The 22,621-nt window shown below is 35.9% G+C and overlaps 1 protein-coding gene across 1 annotated transcript in view; it reads left to right on the top strand.

Annotated features, from left to right (window-relative positions):
- LOC127639466 (NACHT, LRR and PYD domains-containing protein 3-like) overlaps nucleotides 1–9,325 on the top strand; it is a 46,315-nt gene extending 36,990 nt beyond the window's left edge. The window contains 9 exon segments of the mRNA XM_052121518.1: nucleotides 2,165–2,335; nucleotides 5,921–6,091; nucleotides 6,267–6,443; nucleotides 6,603–6,776; nucleotides 7,135–7,290; nucleotides 8,145–8,162; nucleotides 8,580–8,753; nucleotides 8,908–9,081; nucleotides 9,313–9,325. Coding sequence (XP_051977478.1) covers nucleotides 2,165–2,335; nucleotides 5,921–6,091; nucleotides 6,267–6,443; nucleotides 6,603–6,776; nucleotides 7,135–7,290; nucleotides 8,145–8,162; nucleotides 8,580–8,753; nucleotides 8,908–9,081; nucleotides 9,313–9,325 — 1,228 coding nt within the window.
- The last annotated feature ends 13,296 nt before the right edge of the window (nucleotides 9,326–22,621 follow it).

The raw sequence follows: 22,621 nt of genomic DNA, 5'->3' as shown, positions 1-22,621 counted from the left end.
TCCACCAGTTTAGTTAAGAGTTGAATTCTACATTGGGGAATCTCCCATTCCCTGCAGGTTTTTAAAATGTCCTACTGCAGAAGAGGCCTATAGGTATTTGAATAACATTATTGGTAAAAATCCTTTACTCCTGAGAGAACTGGATTTGAGTAGAAGTAAACTAGAAGACTCAAGAGTGAAACAGATCGCTGCTCTACTAGAAGATAAACATTGTAAACTCAACAAACTTCTGTGAGTATTTTCTTTCAAATGGCTTTAATTTCTATACTTGGTACTTAAGGTCTCTTTAAAATATAAAATGTATATAACATTTTTAAAACTGGTTCAGATTAAAGGTGTACTTAGTAATATTTTGAAATATGTCAAAGTGACTTACTTTGGCTTACACTGACACTTAGTGGCCTGGATGTTGCATCATTAAAACACAGTAGTTTTCAGTTACTAATGCCATTGTACACATTCAATATGAACAGTAAACCACGGTTAATTTAATCCATGAGTAAATGTGACAAATAACAAGGCAGTAACTAACATTAAGCGAGTAGTATGTAGCTGGACATGTGATTCTAACATAGCAGCCCCCAATAGGCACCCCTGCTCTATGCAGAATAAACAAGCTTTTATAAGGTTACTGATAAGATTGGAGTCTTCATCTCATGTGAGTTATCATGATTTTATACATATATTTAAAAATTACTATTAATCTATTTAGAAGTAAAACTTGTCAAATGAGTAAATAAATTACTGCGTGTACCTTTTAATACTACCATCACTACTGTTTGAAGAATATTTTTATATAAACTTAAAAACATTTCCCTTCTTTCTGTGCAGGCTGAATAATAACTGTATTACAGAAGATAGTTGTGGTGCTCTAGTTTCTGCTTTTAATTCAAATCCTTCAAACCTGAAAGAGCTGGATCTGAGTGGGAATATAATAAGAAACTCAGGAATGAAGAAGATCTGCAGTCTGTTGAAAAATACACAATTCAAACTGGAGAAACTAAAGTATGTATTTGCATTTAAGTATTTTTCTGCATGTTCTAAATGTAAATTAATTGTAAATGAGAATTTCAAATTAATGATATTTAAAAATATTTTCTAAAAATGATAATGTATATCTTCATAATGATTCTTGCCAATATGAAAAATACAAACTTAAGTCATATTTTAATTTAGTCATTTAGCAGATGCTTTATCCATATCGAAATACTTTGTCAGACTGTATGTACAATAATCATTTTTCTAATTAGTTTGAGTCCTGTTAGTAATTATACTTTTAATACTTACACCTCAGAATAAATTTAAATATTTATTTCTCTAGAATGTCAGACTGCAGTATCACTGAAGAAGGATATAAAGCTCTGGCTTCAGCTCTGAAATCAAACCCTTCAAACCTTATAGAGCTGGATCTCAGAGAAAATGACCCTGGACAATCAGGAGTGAAACTGCTCTATGATATAATTGAGAAACAAAACTGTAATCTGAGACTGAGGTACGTGCTTTGTCCAGTTGTCATTGAAAATGATAATTTGCTGCTTTTGTTAATAGCCCTTTATGTTGTATGATATAGCATGGTCATCATTCTAATATAATTCGAATGAAAGAAAAAAAATACTTGTATCATTGTATTACTAGTATTTAAGAGAATGGTGCTCAGCCCTCTGCCTATTAGCCAAAGAACAAATAAACCTCTTTGTGTAACTAAAATGATCCTTAAGTATGTAAGACATGTTACTCAAGTAAAATAGGAGCCACATTTTTAACAAAACTACACAAGACCAATAAGAATGGAAGCTGCAAAAGGCATAAAATTGTAGCAAGACTATCTAATCTTAAATGATATTCTACTTTCTGTAGATTTTTGAAGAGTTCTGCTGCAGAGGAAGCATGTGAGCATCTCACAAAAGTTCTTAATAAAAATCCTTTACTGCTGAAAGAACTGGATCTGAGTCATAATAAACTAAAAGGCTTTGATGAGCTGAAGTTATCTGATCTGCTGAAGGACTCTCATTGCAAACTGGAGAAAATTATGTGAGTACACTCTTCTTATTTTATACGTTATAACTTATTACATTTAGTACATATAAAAGACTCCCAGGCACATACTGTATAAAGGCTTGTTGTTCTGATCTGCAACAAGAAAACAATGCTGTTTTGTGTTTAGGTTGAGTTATTGTGACTTAACAGAGATAAGTTGTTCAGCTCTAGCTAGTGTTCTCTCCTCTGATACCACTCTGAAAGAGATTGATCTGAACAACAGTCCTCTGAAGGACTCAGGAGTGAAACATCTCTGTGAGGGACTGAAGAAGTCTCAGTGTAAACTGAACAGACTCAAGTGAGTATATTTTTATACAATAGGTCTCATTCACTAACTGCATGTAGACATCTATTTGTTCATAAAAACTGTTTGCAAATATTTTAGTAATGTAATGGGATAATACCTTATATTTAAAGAATAAAAGATATGACGTGTGTGTGTGTGTGTGTGTGTGTGTGTGTGTGTGTGTGTGTGTGTGTGTGTGTGTGTGTGTGTGTGTGTGTGTGTGTGTGAAAACTAAATGCAATTTATATTGTTACTTTTACATTTTAAACCTTGTATAGCATGCAATCATAATTACTAGTTATATATTATATAAATGTAATTTAATGTAAATGTTAGTTATTAATTAAAATATGTGTTGAATATTTAACACATTATTTGGAGACCATGGGCCCTATTTTAACGATCTGAAATGCAAGTATCAAGCGCTGGCGCAAAGTAACTTTGTGGCGTGGTCTTGAGGCTGTTGCTATTTTACCGGTGGGATAAATGACTCTTAGCCTGACCTTAAGTTTAAAAGGGGTTGGTCTGAAATAGCTTCATTATTCATAGGTGTGGTTTGGGCGTAACGTGAAATAAACCAATCAGAGCATCATCCAACATACCCTTTAAGAGCAGGTGCGCATGTTGCATGGCTATTGTTATTATTATGGCGGATTTACCAGAGCACGCATTACTATCAGAGGAGGGAAAAATAATTACATTTATTCTGTTTAAATCTTTTCAACCTAATTTTCCGTTTGTATTTTTTTTTTTATTAATTACTGTTTGATATTGATTTTTCATTGTGACAAATGTAAATAAAGAAATGTCACAAATAAATACTTTCGGATGTTTTGGACTCGTTCTCTCTGAATCACGAATATATGCATGGTTATATTTTTGAAATGTAGTCGAACATTAGACCGAGATTAATTTGCTTTACCTCACTATATAGATGACGCAGCAGCTCTTCTGCCAAATAAGCTCTCCTGAGTCCTGTCCCATGCTGCTGCTGCGGGCATTTGGGTTAAGTGGCATCGGCACATGCAGTTCACCATCACGTCTCCTTAAGTCCTCTAATGTTTCCTCATCTATGTCAACAACACAACCTTGATTTATGGAAATGTTGTGTAAAACACAACATGCCACAAAGAATGCTGCAACTTTTTGAGGACTGTACTGTAAAGTGCCTCCTGACCTATCCAAACACCTGAAGCGCATTTTCAGTATGCAGTATTCGTTCAATTACACAGCGTGTTTGTGTGTGTTTTCGATTAAACCGTATTTCACTCATTGTTGCTGGCATCAAAAATGGTGTCATCAGCCATGTCTTTAACGGATACTCGTTGTCCCCTAATAGCCACCCATCCAACGGGGGATTCCCCTAGAAGATGGCAGGAATGGCAGAGATTGCTAGTATAAACGAGTCGTTGCTCGAGCCTGGATAATTCGTAAAGACATGGGTGATACTATTAGCATCGCAAATGACTTGTATGTTGATTGAATAGGTTCCCTAGCGGTTGACGTATACAAGTGCGTTTTCTGAAGGGGCACTAGCTGCACATGGGTGCAGTCTATAACACCAAGGACACCAGGGAACCCATACTTTGTAGAAAACGCATGCTTCGCTATTTCCGGCTGTCAGGTGTGACGGGGAATTGGATGTATTCCCCAGCATGTCGGACTAGACCTGATGTAACTGCATGTATAGCCGAACTGATGGCAGATTGTGAAATGCCTCCAATGGAGCTAAGGGGGTGCTGGAACGACCCAGATGCATAGAAATGCAATGCCGCTGTAACTCTCACTGCAACGGGGCAGGCATAGGGACAGGGTGCATCAGTCCCCAGCTCATCTGCCAGGAGATGGCAGATGTCTGTCACAGCCTGGCGGGTCAAGCGTAACTTACGCATACATTCCTCCTCACTGAGGGAGAGATAGGTCTGTCTGGGCCAGTAGACCTTCTCCCTCCGGCGTCTAATTCTCTGTCCCAAGACATACTCCAACTCACTGTGCAATAGAAAAAAATATGAGAAAGCTCAACTTAACTGGTAAGTAAGGTTTTTAATGTAGGCCTTACATTATAAAAAAAAATCTGTAAAAATGTGAGGTTAATCCATCCGGACCTGGCGATTTATTTAATTTAAGATTTTGCATATATGGTAAAGGTGATTTCGCAGTCTTCAGATTTTTTTTTTCCTGGTTCTTGACGGACAAACTAATTTGTCAGATGTCCTTATATACATATGTGTCTTGCCACTATTGGGCAAACAGGTCTGATCCGTCATTACTACAATTAGCCTGAAAAATTTGGGTAAATGTGTAAGCTAGATTTAAGCCTACATTTTTTTACATCTTCATGGACACCACAATGATTTCCCTCATGTGTTAATATTTTTCCTTGTTATAATGTATGATTTGCAAAAATAAAAACTGCTGCATCTGTGTTGATGAGAGAATCAAAGTGTATGCTGCGTTGTGCACCCGCTACATTATGGCCAAGCATGCCGCTTAAAATAGCATTATGAACAACGCGCAGCGCCACTGACTTTAGACTAGGTTTTTTCTGATCAGTGGCGGAATTGTTTTCTGGAACTGCAAAATAGCACTAGGGAATGTTTGCGCCGAAACACGCCTCCTTTTTGCGCCGACCCGCCCAGGGAGCGCAAGTTCATTTCCTAGTTTACCGACGTGTGTCTGTGGAGGGAAAATCCAAAATAGGAATGATACATGCGTCAGTGTACAAAGTAATTTGCGCCGGGTGCAAGATAGGGCCCTATGTGTTTTGAGAAATTGGTAAATATAGGAATATAATATGGTATAGATGTAGTACACAATGTATTGAAATGGTAAATCATAAACCAGTGGGTGAAAAATTATATCTGCCTTATTTACATTTATACATTTGCCAGACACTTTTATCCAAAGCGACTTACAGTGCACTTATTACAGGGACAATCCCCCCGGAACAACCTGGAGTTAAGTGCCTTACTCAAGGACACAATGGTGGTGGCCATGGGGTTAGAACCTGTGACCTTCTTATTAACAGACCTGCGCTTTAGCCACTATGCCACCACCACTCCATGTTTCATTTCCAATGCAATTTGAGAGTATGCTAGTTTTCAGATACGTTTTTAGCTGATTCACACTGATAATTGGCATGTAGATTCATGAAGATTTATGAAGTAATTTTCAGTAATTTTCATTATTCATTAGACAATATCTAATTAATCAAATCTCACATAAATCAGACTAAAAGTAGTTTACCTACATATCCGTATAACCAGGTTTTAAATTTGGGTGAATTTTGTCTGTTTTCCACATTATTCTGTTCTGCAGGCAAACTCATTTAAAGTGTTTTGAAGTGCATTACATAAACATTATGTTTCCATATAGTCTGTGTTTTTGAACCTGGTCTGTACACATAGAGTGGCACCGTAGTTTTTGGTAGTGTGGAGGGGAGAATCATGTTAAGATTCCCTCAACTCCAAAACACCAATTTAACCTAAACTAAATAAACAAATGTGTAAAAAAACATTCAGACACTTTGTGCTGTAACTAACTATTTTAAACAGCAATGTTATTTTAAAATAACAAAACCGTTTGGACTTCTTCTAGCCTTTCAAACTGCAGTATTACTGAAGAAGGATATAAAGCTCTGTCTTCAGCTCTGAACTCAAATCCTTCATACCTAAAAGAGCTGGATCTCAGAGGAAATGACCCTGGAGAATCAGGAGTGAAACTACTCTGTGATTTAAATGAGAAACCAAACTGTAATCTGAGACTGAGGTACAGAGTCCAGTTGTCCTTGAAAATTATAAATAATTATACAAAAACTAAGAAGACTTAAGTGTGGTGTAACCTTTTAAGATAATCTTCATTATTGTAGAATCACAGCATGTAAGGTTGTGATTATACATAATACATAATGTAAGGTTATGTCAGTGTGTACCTCTCTCTCCAGGTTGTTACAAAGTTCCTCTGCAGAAGAGGCCTATAAGTATCTGACTAAAGTTCTACATGGTGTAAATCCTTTACTGCTGAGTAATCTGAATCTGGGTGAACTTGAACTAGGAGACTCAAAATTGAAACAGATCGCTGCTCTACTAGAAGATAAACACTGTAAACTCAACAAACTTCAGTAAGTATAGTAAATTGTTTTCTTTGTATAGAAAGTATCTTTAAAAATAACATTAATATTACAGTTTCAATAACTGGTTATTATTAATACTATCATAGAATATTAATAACACTGAAAAAACTGAAAACATTTCCCATGTTTGTTTGTTTTTCGCTGCAGGTTGAATAATAACTGCATTTCAGTAGAAGGTTGTAATACAGTCGTTTCAGCTTTAAATTCAAATCCTTCAAACCTGAAAGAGCTAAATATGAGCGGAAATAATCTAGGAAACTCAGGAGTGATGAAGATTTCTACTCTATTGAAAAATACTCAAGTCAGACTGGAGAAACTGGAGTATGTGATTTAATTTGTTTACATGTTCTGAATGTGAATTAATTAATAAAAGTTAATGAGATGTTATTGTTAAAGCATTTGTAAATGCATAAATCTCGGGTGAGATTCTTGCCAATATTAAGAATAAAACACATATGAACACATATTTTACACACTCTATGGCAATAGTTATTTTTCCATTTTTCTTGTTTTCATTTTTGTACTTCATGATCTTATTTATACTTTTAATATTGCTATAAATTCATTTTGTATGTGTCTTTTAATAGCTTAAAGACGCAATAGTTTGTCTTAAGATATTTATAAAGCATTTGTATCATGATCTGTTTCCAAGGGACAAATAAATCTTTTATCCCTCTAGATTGTCAGACTGCAGTATTACTGAAGAAGGATATAAAGCTCTGTCTTCAGCTCTGAGATCAAATCCTTCATACCTAAAAGAGCTGGATCTCAGAGGAAATGACCCTGGAGAATCAGGAGTGAAACTACTATGTGATTTACTACAGGATAGACACCTAAATACTCTAAGGTGAGCTAAACTTGGAAAATAAATTAGATACAGTCTAATTATTTATAGATGTAGTATTTCAGTAATACAGCAAGTTACACAATCTGTTGTTCAAGTTGAAAATCTATTCAATATTAAAAAAGTGCAAAATTGCTTTCATCAGCACAAGCCACTGGGGTTTTAATTGAGCAATATATTCTATATATGTTTCATTACACAAAGTGTAGTTAAGATTTACATTGAATACTGCTGTAACTTCCCTTCTCTTCAGGTTGTTAAAATGTCCTTCTGCAAAAGAAGCCTATAAGTATTTGACTAAAGAGTTTGGTAAAAATCCTTTACTCCTGAGAGAGTGGAATCTGAATGGATATAAACTAGGAGACACAAAAGTGAAGCAGATCGCTGCTCTGCTGGGGGATAAACACAGTAAACTCAACAAACTGCTGTGAGTATTTTAAATGGATTTATACTTTGTATTCAACACAACTTACAGTTCATTACTTATATGAATGTATAAGGAGCATTGGCTGTTGTCTATAATGTGAAATGAACTCTGAAGTAGACTCTACTTGATAATGCGGCCATGGCACTTCACTGACTTTCAATAATTCAACGGTCAGGTGTCGATGATTCCTTTTTTAGATATATTAGCGAGAGAGTCAAAGCAATTTCTCAGCTCTCTTCACTGTTTTCTTCACTGTCTACAGGTTGTCTGAATGCAAAATAACGGAGACATGCAGTCATGATCTGGCTTCAGCTCTGTGTTCAAATGTTTTACACCTGAGAGAGTTGGATCTGAGTAAAAATAAACTGTGCAACACAGGTGTAATGCACTTTAGGGCTGTACTGCAGAATTCAGACTGCAAACTGGAGAAACTATGGTTAGTATTACTCTCCTGTCAATGCCAAATATATATTTTTATTTGGTGTGATACATTAGTGTTCATATGAAATTGTAATGTGTTATGCCAGCTGTAGTAACAGCAAACTAACTGAAAGGTTGATTAGCTGCTTAGATTAATCATGTATTTATGGTACAAATAGAGAACATTAGAAGTTGTAGTGTTTTGGCAGCTTCTGATCAGATTACAATTAAAATTAGATAACTTCACCTTACTTTCTGTTACTGGATTTTAGCTGATCCCATGTGAAAAAGATTTTTGCAGTTATTGTAAACATTTTCAGACTTCAGTACTCCGTAACTTAAGTATTTTAACTTTAGCATATAACCTTACAGAGTAAAGTGATCATTTCTTCTCTCCCTCATTATTTTTCTCTCTCTCTTTCTCTCAATGTAGGTTAAGAGAGTGTGAAATGACAGATGACGGTTGTTCTGATTTGACTTCAGCTCTGAATTCAAATCCATCACACCTGAGACACCTGAACCTGAGTGGGAATAAACTAGGAGAGTCAGGAGTTGGACACCTGTGTGATCTACTGAGAAATTCTCAATTCCAGCTGGAAAATCTAGAGTTAGTAACTGTTTGTATTGAACTGTTCATGAGTTCACCTGTAGTACACATTTACAGAATGACAAAGTAGTTATGCCTATTGTTTCCATGGTTAAAGAGATTTTCCAGGGTTATAATAGATATGATACATTTTACCTTCTCTGTTTCACAACAGGTTGTGTGAATGCAGTATTACAGAGAAACAGTGTGGCATCCTGACTTCAGCTTTGTGTTCAAATCTTTCACACCTGAGAGAACTCGACCTCAGTGGGAATAAACTAAAAAACACAGGATTTAATCACATATGTCATCTACTGAATGATTCACACTGTAAACTGGAGAAACTGAGGTGAGTAATGTTCAATTACAAAAAGGGATGAACCAACATTAAATTCTGTCTGATACAGAGAAGCCAATAATAATTGTCATGTAATGGCCAATAACTGATACATTGATGATAATTAGTTGAATAAGTTGATTAGAGCAGGGGCTTTCAAACATTTTGATGCCAAGAACCCACAAATATGATGAGCCCCTTGTGATCTATTTTCATGTATAATATACCCTTCATACTGTGCAGAATAAAAGAGTGATATATAAACAATATGTTCTTTGCTAAATTGTATATTTAGATTTTATATTGTCACTGTACTAAAGCCAAAATAAATTATTAAAATATATGATCTGAAATACAATTACTTTATATGTAGTCAGCCCCATATCTTTTTTTCCCCCTATTAGAGAAATGGTACATGGAAATGTGTAGAAACGTTTTTTATAAATTTATACAAGTAAACTCTGTTGTAAGCTTTGAAATTAAATTATTTTTATTCATAAACAGAGTTATTCATGATAGCATTTTTATTCATCCTATCTTTTTAAATGTCAGATGAATGGCAAATGTCATCTAAATCATACTGTAATCTAAAATTAGGTAGAAACATGACTCTATAATAAAACATAAGATCCATCGATAAATATCCAATAACTAATACAGATAAATAAATAAAATCAGTCAACATAAACCAATAACTGATAAAGTGTTGAGATATCATGCATCTCTATCTACGAGAAGGAAAGAAAATAATTTGTTTTGGTATTTTGGTGCCTAAAATCACTCAGAAATAGTCGAAACCAAGACACATGATCATTAAGTGCTTGAGTTCACATATTTTGGGAAATGTTTTAAAGTTATTGCATGTTTTGTGATTGATTGATTAAAGATAATCTCTTCTCTATTTATGTGTTTGTCTCTTTCTAGTCTATATAAATGTGGAATCACAAATGTTGCTTCTTTGGCTGAGGTGAAAACAGTGCGGTCTTTAAAGAAACTTGATCTGAGAAAAAACAAAATTAAAGAATCATCAGGGAAGCAGCTCTGTGAAGTGCTGAAAAACTCAGACTGTGAACTGGGGTGAGTAAACATTTCTCTTCATTGTATTAAATATGTCATCATTGCATATTTAAGTCTCTTATATTTGTTTACAGAAATGATCATTAATTATTGCACATTTACTGAAAATGTTCTGACCAAAATCAGACTCTCAGACTGATCAGTCCTGTGACAGATGGTTTGACTCAACTATATTCAGATAAAATACACATTTGCCTGAACAATTCAAAAAGTCTTTTCCCATTTCAGTGTTGTCAAAGTTACTGCATTCTGCGTTTGGAGGTCTAATGTCCAAACAGAAGTTAAATTAAAAGTATGGAGGGGTGGTAAAATATTCTGATGAATGAACACAGAAGGGATTCATCAAGAACTACATGATTAATAATTAAAGTTTACCTTAAATTCATTTTTAACATTAAATAAATGGTTCTGTTTAATATTAATATTATTATCTCTTGTTTCCTCCTCACAGACTAGACAGCCAAGGTTTGTTTCAAACTCTTTTGTCTGGTATAACCGGGAATAAAACTAAGAATCGTGTGGAATCAACAAGTCAGGAAGAGAACAGTAAGTCACCAACACATGAGGGAGCCTCAAAAGGAGGTGAGGAAGACACTCTGATTTATTATAATAATGTAATATTCATGTTTATGAGGACTCTGTGTGATGCGCTATCTGTATATCAAAATCTAACATTTATATTATATATTCATAAATATTCTTTGCACTGTGAGGTCACTAGTGGGCGTTCCTACTGCTGTCGCTATAACGTTATTGGTGGAATGCACGTCTGACCATGTCTTTTAAAAACCTGATCACAGATGAGGTAAAACTAGAATATCACTCTAATTTGACATGGATTCAAAAGGGAGAGTGTTTTATGCTCAATATCATATCATTAATAAGATGAACGATCTATTAATGTATGAATCAAACTCGCTCAGACTGCCGACAGTTTCTTTTCCATGCATCATTTTTATTATATCATGCATGTGTTTGAAAATGAATCGTATAGAACAATGAAATCACAGAAACATCACAACGCTGCTCCGTCTAGTCCGCACCATGGGATGTTCCTGGGTTGTCGCTCACGAAAGTCAATCTTCATTTTCATTCGCAACTTTTTTGTTTCACTCACTATGCCCGCATCTAGTCACCAGAGGTCACTGTCACTTGTGTCGCTGGAAGTCACTACATGTGTGTTCGGAGCTTAAACATGCACTAGACGGACATCTTACGACTTTTGTGATGCGTCAGTGTCTTGTGCAGGAGCGCTGCTTTTCTTTTTTAAACTGTCAATTAAAAAAGGGAATTTACCCTTTAAAACGAGTCTTAAAACACCCTGTGTCTGTTTGAGTCCATGAATACGATCAGTCTGATCGGCCCTTAAAGGAATATTCCGGGTTCAGTACAAGTTAAACTCAAACAGCATTTGTGTCATAATGTTGATTACTACAGTTTATTTAGATTCATCCCTTTTCTTTAATAAAAAAGTAAATGGGGTTTAAAGGTAGAAATATGATGCTTGTGATTTTATAAAAGCACTTTTTTATAAAAGCACTCTTCTGTTAAAACTTGTGTATTATTTGAGCTGTAAAGTTGTTTAAATTTGAGGTTTTAGGGTTTGTTGACATTGCATTGTCATGGCAATGAAGAATTCAAATTGCTATTATACACAGATGTGGTTATTAAATGATTTAATGACAGTAAAATCATGTTAACACACATTTTGTTTATGTCTTGTGTCTATACTTGTGAAACAGTATTTTAATGTTTACAGATTAAACCCCATTGACTTGCATTGTAAGTGTCTCACTGGAACACACATTTGTGCTTTTATTAAAGGAGGGACGAGTCGAAATACATTTTGTGGTAATTAATATTGTGTTACAAATGCTGTCGATTGAGATGAACTTGTATTGAACCCGGAATATTCCTGTTAGTCAGCGCTACTCAACACGCGGACCACATGTGACCCTCGAGCGATCTTTTGCAGCGTTATGATGTCATCATCAGAAATATATTTATCATCATCAGTCGATCAAATCTGTATGTGCATCTATTGTGAGGTGTCCATTTTCATGAGGATTTATGCTAGTTCTGTACATCACATTAGAGAGGGAATTCAACTGCAAGAGGATGTTACAAATAAAACACAAATAATATCGGAGCATGGCTGATCTGCGCATGCGTTTATACACAGTACATCCGCTCACGCGCGGTCTGTCAATCAAACATGCACGCTCACAATCTCACTTCAACACGGCGTGAATCTGTCCAATCTCTTGAATATCTCATCAGATATATGTGCTCATAACGACAACATTATTTATAGCTAAACAAAACAGTTTTTCTGCAGTAACGGCGTTGAGACACCTTCACGCACATTATTTTAACTTCGGCGTTAAACGCTAAAGGGAACAAATCTTTATGACATGTTTTGATATATGGTTTTTGAACACCTCTCTGGTGAATGTGATGTTGAACACTCATCTGTTTGTTAGTTGACAATCACAGTGACAACAGAACTGATCTATATCAGAAAATCAAACTGTTAAACCCCTTATGTTTAAAATAATGACAAAGAGAGAGTTCACCCAAAAATACCATCCCAGATGTGTGTGACTTTCTTTCTTCAGCAGAACACAAATGAAGAGTTTTAGAAAAATATTTCTGCTCTGTAGGTCCATACAATGAAAGTGAACCTTGAAGCTCCAAAAAGCACATAAAGGCAGCATAAAAGTAATCCATAAAACTCCAGTGGATTAATCCATGTCTTCAGAAGTGATATGATGGGTGTGGGTGAGAAACAGATCAATATTTAAATCCTTTTTTACTATAAATCTACATTTTCACTGTCAGTTGGAGAGTTATAGTAAAAAAGGACTTATAAATGTATCTATTTCTCATCACAGAGCAGAGATAAAAACATTTTATGTTTCTAAATAATCTTTATTTGTCTTCAACAGAAGAAAGTCACACACATCTGGGACGGCATGAAGGTGAGTAAATGATGAGAGAAGTTTCATTTTTGGGCGAACTATCCCGTTAACTAACATAGAAACATGTTTACTATAAAAATGTTTACTATATATATAGATAAAATATATCATAAAAATTAAGAGTGTGGTCCTCGAGGGTACAGGGATCCAGCGTTGCACCTCCTGACCTTTCCCAAGTTGAGTAGTCCTGCTTTAAATCATCATAGATGACATTTTAACTTTTGAATTTGCATTTTTATCTTACATTCGAATTTCACATTTTAATTTGACATTTAATATTTTGGCATTCATTTGTATGCCACTATTTACATAATGTATAGCAAACTTAAACTTCTTCAAATAACTTTGCATTTAAAATATTTCTCAATAGGAAATGAAAACACTTAATTCATCAGATTATACCAGCTTTTATGTGACTGTATTATTTATTATTATTTAATAATTATTGCTATTATTCTCCCGGCATACAGGTAATGCACACAGACTGGAAGAAGCTCGTCTTTCATACATTGATCATATTGTTTCTCTTTTGCATTTACAGATGTTACAGATGAAGAACGCTCTCATCAGAGCACAGATGTGTCCGATCAGAAGGGGACTACAGTATAAATCATATTCTGATGTTGAGATTAAACTGCTCTGATTGTATGTGAAAATCTATATTAGTCTAACAGTATTTATTTATGTTTTAATCATCAGGATTCAGTTTAATAACTTGTTTGACTGACATGTACTTTTAATCTAGACTTTAAATCTCTTTGCAGTCTTCAGATGAAACTGAGAGCACAAAGTTCAATAAAAGTATTATTGTTGTTTGCTGTTTGTAACAACACAAAATGTCAAAATATTATTTTCTTTTTTTTTTTGGTCCAAAAAAAAAAATGTAATAGTATTTGGAGTTTTAATAATTCAGTGTTAAATAACATGTTGTCAAATACCATCTTAGAATAAACAGCTGACTGTCTAGAGGACAAAGGTTGAGGTTTCCATATCATAATGTCTATGTCAATCTCTTTCCTGACAACAACCAATGGGAACAAATAAGTTTGGAATTTTAGTTTATTTCTTAGATCCCCTCATTTGTCATAAATGGAGAAATTACTAATAATTAAGGGTGAATCTGAGGAGAATAAAGGAGCTACACAACAGCACTGTATGTAATGATCGTTGAGGATCTGAGAGATAACAGTTACTTACAGGTAAATCCAGTCAGGTAACCAAATCACATGTGACATGAACATAAAGCACCTGTGAATCAGTGTCAAATGTATGACTAGCTGATCTTCAAATAACATGTCTGATAAAGGTTGTGCTGATCGACTGTCAGTGATTTTATATTCATATGTCCATTACCTAAACTCACCTCAACTCACAAAACCAAAAGCAAAATGTGTTTTTTGAGAGAGAGATATGTCTGTGATATTTAAAGAGGTTTAGTTGGTCTACAGGTGTATCTGGATGTCCAGTTGTGTAGAAACTGGAACAAAAACTAAAAACTCTTCTCATCAAAGATTGTTTAGCTTGAGACGGTGCACTTGCATTAAAATGAATGGGAGAAAAAGTAACACCCAATATGGCGGGTGAAGAAACAGAGTTCCCGCTTTACAGGCAGAGGTGAAGTCAAAACCCCCTAAGACCCAGACTAACGCCTTCAAGACCCAGATCCAGACTAAGACCTATCCCCAAAGACCTGCCTGTCCAAGAACCAGGTACATTTTAATGAACCAATGATGCTGAATTTATAATGTTCAACAATTTTGTTTAAACACCTTTTCATTTATTTGACTTAAAGTAAATGAAATGGGTTTAAATACTTATTTATATGCATCAAAAGTGAATGTGTCACCAACTCCTTTGTTGAATCTGCCCCACCAATGGTGAAGCTGACATTGTTGGAGGCTTGACAAAAAGAAGGTCAGAATACATAAGAAGTGGTATGGGTGAGGGGGTATTTATGATCACTTTCTAGAAATAATATACTCATATTCACATAATCCAAATAGTGGATAGGTTGGGATTGCATTTACCATTCCAAAGAAGAAATGGATATCTGATCCGTTATCAGTGTACACTGCTGAACTTATGGAGATAATGATAGCAATACAATGTATACGTGAGATAAATCTACAACGTGCATTAATATGCTTAGACTCAAGTCTTGATGTTCAGCAATCTGAAACAAGACAAGATATTATATTGGAAATTCTTCATCTTTTATATACGTTACAGCGGTTAAGAGTGAAGATACAGTTTGTATGAGTCTCTGCACATGTGGGAGTGAAGGAGAATGAGGAGGCGGATAGATTGGCAAAACAAGCAATGGAAGGGAATACAGTGGAAATGGAGGTCTCACATGGTAAGTCAGATTTCAAGAAGATATATCAGAGATGGCAACAATATTGGATACAGAACCTAAGGAGAGACATCCATACTCAATACAGTCAATAGTGGGGAGGGGAAGGAACTCTGGGAGGAGCAGGAGAGATTAAAATATAATATTGAGATTGGGGCATACTGGACTTATCAATAGTATGCAGTTCATATTAAAGCATCTTGACTTTGTGAATGGTGTGGAGTCAGAGAAACAGTAGAACATGTCATTATGTATTGTAGGAAGTATAGTGCGGAAAGAGAACTGTTTCTGATGAGGAGAAAAGGAGAACAAAAAAATTACATAAAAAATGTTTTTTTAATCCAGAAACTAGAAGGGGGCATTTTTGAGTATTGCTTAGGGTTCCTAGAAAGCACTGGTTTTACTGGTCGGATTTAAGTGATGGGAGTATTTTAAAGATAAAGATATTGATGGATAAATAAAAACTGTACTAGAGTCACATTTACAATTAGTTTTATTCCTCTTCTCCAATTTGTCACAGTATAAATCTCTGGTTGAGGTGTTGCATATATTATCTGGCAACCCTTAGCTTATAAAAAATTGTGGATGTGCGATAGGTCCCAAAGCCAGATGAATGAAATACCTAATAAAAAACATTAATATTAAATGGACTCACAGGCAGTAGTTTGCCCTGGTCTGCAATTACACACAGGGTGCTGTAAGGTTTGTTTGGGGGTGATAAGCACCCTCATGCACCCCCACAGAACCGGGCCTGAGTTGATCTTGTTATAAAGAGGTTTATATTGATATACAGATGTCCACTAAATAAAAAATCTCCAAATATACACATTAGTTTTATTTAAAAATCAAGGTTGTGTACTGGTTTCTTTCATATAACATTGCAATATATTTCATAATGCATATTTAACATTTTGGTAAATTAAAGTAATAATTGTGTAAAAAGAATTAAATACACATATGCAAAACATGGGCCTACTGTAAAAATATTGAGAATGAGTAGAGAAGCGTTAGACTCTTGCTTTTGAGTCCATTCATCATTGAAACTTTCACCTACACATTTACTGAAGTGAACTTGAGGTGACTTGATGCTCCTCTGCCATCTCCTGGTGCAGACTGGTGTTGCATCATCGGTTGAAGCTGTTGCTATGCAACAATTTTCCATCACACATGTGCATTTTATTGGATTATAAGTTTGATTCAAAGTCAAATACTGACAGACTACAGTATGGATCTGGAAAGCAGCTGTCCGATGTGCTGAAGTTCAGTGGTCATTCAAATTAATATATCAGTCCATTTCCCCGAGAGGAATCGATTCCAAGTTTAGAGTCTATTCTCGATTCCCAATGCCTTGCAATGGAATATTTTTGGAATCGATTTCGTTCAGAACTGCCACATCGTTCATATGCATTGTTTTCTGTCTTTGTAGAGGATTTGTTGTGGACAACACCTGTGAATCAGAAGAGACATCAGTGAATCTCAGTCTGTCGGTGATAAAGTCTCTGTCGGGTTTCGTCTTGTTTAGCTCTCTCTCTCTCTCTCTCTCTCTCTCTCTCTCTCTCTCTCTCTCTCTCTCTCTCTCTCTCGATCAGTCTGGGTGCGGTTCAGAGAAGACAAACGTTAATGGACTGATTGGAGCAGATTCATCTAAATAATCTCCACTGATCACCCATTTTTTATTCAACTCTATAGAAAAATGAACTCTTTTATTCCTGCATTGTTTTTCTCACTATACTTGGTCGGTAAGTGTTTGATTTCTGTTAGATTATGTAACACTTTCATTTTCACTTCTTACAAACTAAGCAGAACATGTACAATGAACCTGTTGTTCTATTATTTCATTGTAATTATAGCATTTTTAGAACACAAAATTACTTTATACAGATATACTGCAGAGAGTAAAGGAATGTGTATGAAGTTTTGTAGTCGAACATAAGTTATCTTAAGAAATAGCTCTTTCAAATCATTTTTTTTTTTTGGACAATTAGCCATAACTCGTGTTTAAAATAGTTGCATTGTGTTTAAGGTGTGCATTGGGTCTTTAGCAATTATTATAACGTTTAATTTTTTTTGTAAGTGTTTTGGTGTGTGTTAATCATGATTGATCATCACTCAAATTCTTAATAAAAATACTTTAAGATTTATACATTTTCTATCCACTAGAAATCTCACAAAGGAATCTCACTAGGTTTGTTTATTTATTTATTTAATATATATATAGGTGTGTGTGTTGTCACTGTTGAATAACGGAAGAGAAGCTACTGTGTGATATAGATCACATCTTTTGCATTATCCCGCAAAAGCTGACCCTGCATCAACTTTAGTAAAAGTGCTTAGTGTGTCCTAATCTGCAGACGCAGCATTTAGTGTCTGTATAAGTACTCAATGAGTTTGTTTGCTCTCATGTGGATGCACTGAGCAGTCTAGATACTGAGCCATGGGGAGCAGAAAAGAACCATCAAAAGACCTGCATAACAAGGTCCAAAGCCTTGAAAATGCCAGTCAGTACTGTTCAATCACTTATTAAGAAGTAGAAAATTCAGGGATCTCTTGATACCAAGCCAAGGTCAGGTAGACCAAGAAAGATTTCAGCCACAACTGCCAGAAGAATTGTTCGGGATACAAAGAAAACCCCACAGGTAACCTCGGGAGAAATACAGGCTGCTCTGAAAAGACGGTGTGGTTGTTCCAAGGAGCACAATACGACGATACTTGAACAAATTTTAGCTGCATGGTCGAGTTCCAGAAAGAAGCCTTTACTGCGCCAAAGCCATAAAAAAGCCCTGTTACAATATGCCCGACAACACCTTGGCACGCCTCACAGCTTCTGGCTGAGCTTCTGAGCTTTAAAGGCACTGGGAATCTTGTGAAAATTTATGGCAAGATGAATGCAGCATGTTATCAGAAAATACTGGCAGTCAATTTGCGTTCACAAAAGCTGCGCATGGGATGCTCTTGGACGTTCCAGCATGACAATGACCCTAAACACAAGGCCAAGTTGACCCTCCAGTGGTTACAGCAGAATAAGATGAAGGTTCTGGAGAGGACATCACAGTTTCCTGACCCTTAATATCATCGAGCCACTCTGGGGAGATCTCAAACATGCGGTTCATGCAAGACAACCAAAGACTTTGCATGATCTGGAGGCATTTTGCCAAGACGAATGGGCAGCAATGCCACCTGCAAGAATTTGGGGCCTCATAGACAACTATTACAAAAGACTGCACGCTGTCATTGATGCTAAAGGGGGCAATACACAGTATTAAGAACTAAGGGTCGGCAGACTTTTGAACAGGGGGCATTTCATTTTTTTATTTGTTGCCATGTTGTGTTTTATGATTGTGCCATTCTGTTATAACCTACAGCTGAATATGAATCCCATAAGAAATAAAGAAATGTGTTTTGCCTGCTCACTCATGTTTTCTTTAAATGGTACATATATTACCAATTCGCCAAGGTGATGCAAAATTTTGAGCACAATTGAACATCTCCGCTTTATACAGAGCACCCGCACTATTTTCAGAAGCACCCTCTGTGATTTTGATCTGGATCCAGCCCTGGTCCAGAGACCCCAGTTACTGAACTACAGTAATTACATTCACCAAATACACTGTATATAGATATATAAAAACACAGACCTTAACAAAAACGAGTCCTAATTTTACTTTCAGCAATCTAAGCCATTGCCATTTTTCTCAATCAAACTTTCTTGCGTGGCAAGCTTGTAAATTCGCCCCTCAATAATGCTTTCTGCAACGATTGTCATGTTCAAGAGCCGCTGGGTGTTGGGCACAGCATTGACCCCTCAACTAAACTTGTGTGAAATTAGGCTATTATTGCTGTTTTTTCTGTAGATCTATATATATAGATAGTGATTTGGCCTTAATACCTCAGTATGTGATGAATTTTCAATAATTCAACAATGGCTAAGACAGAGAGCACTCTGAAGTGCCCAGCACATACAGACTATGTATTTATTTAATTAAATCACAGCTTTACGGAGATTAATAATCACAGTTGACCATGGAGAAAACTGCTTATCTGGAGGTGTGAAACTAACATAAAAAAAACACAGAAATGCCAAAATAAAAGCTAAATTTAAATGGATGCATGTGTTGGGTGCATAAAATGTTCTGAAAATTGTGCCTTGAAAAGAGGTGGAATCCTGTAAAGAGAATATTGCATTGCTCCTTGATCAAGTTCGGTGACAGCAGTGAAGAAAAACACTCAAGAAAGATACAACACTTTAATCAGTGCTGACAGTATAGACAGTATTTCATCTCTAACTGTCCCTCTTCTTTCTGCAGGGGGGTTTGGTGTTGGGACAGATGAAGTGAAGTCGGTGACTGAGGGAGATTCTGTCACTCTAAACATTGATTACACTGGAATCAAATATATTCTCATACAGTGGTTTGCACCTCAGCACCTTTATATCGCTCGAATAGATGGAGATGACAATAAAGTTTCATATGGTGACGATAAGATGTTCAGAGACAGAGTGCAACTGGATCAGACTGGATCTCTCACGATCAGAAACATCCGAATCAAACACTCTGGTCAATATGAAGTAGAGATCATCAGCAGCAGAGGAACCTCATACCAGAAATATAATCTTACTGTCCGTGGTGAGTGTGTTAAGACTTTTAATCAGTAATTACTGTGTGTACATTCTCCTTTAACAGTTTATATGCTCTGATGTTTGCTGTGGTTCTCGCTCTCGTTGGGCATGTGGTGAGTTGTGAGTGGATGCCATGGAGAAGCCTCCACATGCGCTAGGTCTCCTGCGTAATGTGCTCAACAAGCCACGTGATAAGATGTGCAGATTGACGGTCTCAGACGCGAGGCAACTGAGGTTTGTCCTCTGCCACCTGGAGAAAAGGGGACAAAAAAAGAGTTTTAATGACTTCAAGCTAAGTGTGTATGTGTATATATATATATATATATATATATATATATATGTGTGTGTGTTTGTGTGTGTGTACATGCAACTCATACCAGATATGAGTATAGGTACAGGTTTGGTTTGTTTCCACTAGACTATTGGAGGGCAAAAAAGCCACACTGTGTGAGCAGGTGCTGTTTACACCTAGTAAGAGCAAATAGTCCTTGGTTCAGATATGGCATTTAATAAAATATTACTACTAATCAGTGGTGTAAACTATGCAAGTTAATTGTGAAGGTGATAGCAATAGCAGTCAAAAAGAAAAATCTGATCATGCCATAAATAACTTGCAATTGAAACAATAAATCGAAATAGTCCGATTTTAGAAAAATGTCAACAAAGACTATATGTTTTAAGTAAATTTAGCCTGTGTGGAATTGTGCTTGTAGATTCTCCACGAGTGTCTCATGAACAGACAGAAGAACTGAAGACACTGTCGCTGATGGAGGGCGATCCCGTCACTCTATACACTGATGTTTTTAAAACATATGGAGATGAGCTAATACTGTGGAGGTTTGGATCTGAAGGCTCTCTCATAGCTAAATGTGATCTTGAGGACAATAATATCTCATTATCTGATGATGCTGATGAGAGATTCAGTGGCAGACTGCAGCTGGATCAGACTGGATCTATCACCATCACAAACAGCAGAATCACCGACACTGGACTTTATCAACTACAGTTCACCAACAACAGAGAGACCAAATACAGGAGATTCACTGTTACTGTCAGTGGTGAGTAGATCGACTCTTAGTTAATTAGTTAGTTAGACTTTATTTGTTTCTGTAGGGAAATTTGGTTTGCAGCATACTAACATGGTATTTCATCACAAAGATATCAATGGACATTCACATAAAAATATGCTTACCGTGCAACTTGCAACAAATTAAGATAGGATTGCCAGACCAGCTGGACTTCCTATCTGTTTTTGCATTACCCATTTAAAAACTTAATGGCTTGGAGAACAAATGATAATTTGGAATAGTTTTTTGTAAATTGGGGAGGGCAGTACCATCGACCAGATGGCAAGAGTTCAAATGAAGAGACAAGGGGATGCTACTTGTAACCCACAATGTCATTTGCCTTGTTTATCACTGTCTTTTTGTAGATACATTCCATACTTGTAAACGTTATCCGTAACAGTTTACTGGCCGTTGTTACAGATTTTGTCTTTTTCTGTGTGTGTGTGTGTGTTTATAATAATGGTGATAAAACGCTTGGTGGAGGGGGTTAATAAGCACATTGGTTGTATAGATATGGATGGTGATAGCATGGCAAAGAAGTCACAACAACAAATCATGGTAAACGAGATGGAGTTTAAAACAGTTCACAAATGTTCAAAACACAAAATGGAGTAGAGCGTACATTTGAGCCAGGGCTTGATTTTATGTATTGTTGTGCTTGTCCTCCGAAGTAAATTGGTCATTCACTTGTCAGAGTAATAAAAGTTACTTGTCCAGAGATAAAAAGGGACATTTGTTACATCCTCAAGTAACATGTCAAAGTTTATGTTGGATATCTTTCTAAAATTATGACCAACCTAAGTGTACCTATGCAATCAACTCAATTTTCTGCAACAGAAATGTAAACTGCACTGAGTAGGGGAGGAGGCTGTTGCCAGTATCAAGTATTCAAGTGAACATTCAGAATGAAATGCAACATAAAGCTACTTCTGGTCTTCACTGTATGATTATAATACATTTATACTTTTTAAAGCTACTAAATTTACCCAGTCAAGAGCAGTGAGTGGTTTTCTCGATTTCTTGTTATGGTTGTTTGATAATTGTAATGACACACTAGACAGCAGTAGGTCTGTTAGCTTACAAGTCTGACAGTTTGATACAAATCAAAATGTTATTATTTGGTGACGTTCACTTTAGACATAATGTTCTTTGTTTACATGAATACCTCACCAAGATGGTTATTTTGGCAGAATTTTGAACCGTCAAGCGCGCATTAGCACAAGCATTTTCAGAAAATGCTTTGCTTTGCCGAAGCAATGGCGCAGAACACAATGTTAGAGACCTTTTATGTTATTATGAGAAGTGTACAAATATTTTCGGTTCATTATGAAACTGTGGCGGCATAAATTAGACACAGTCTAGGCATTCAATGGGAAACACTGTGGTAAAATTTTTGGATTTAGGGAAATGGTTTATAATGTGGTGTTAATGCATTGATAATCAAGCTTGTGGCCGATGA

This window comes from Xyrauchen texanus, chromosome 48 (assembly GCF_025860055.1).
Source record: "Xyrauchen texanus isolate HMW12.3.18 chromosome 48, RBS_HiC_50CHRs, whole genome shotgun sequence".
NCBI classification, from domain to species: domain Eukaryota; kingdom Metazoa; phylum Chordata; class Actinopteri; order Cypriniformes; family Catostomidae; genus Xyrauchen; species Xyrauchen texanus.
Note: the sequence above shows the minus strand (reverse complement) of the source record. Positions and strands in the feature narration are given on the sequence as shown.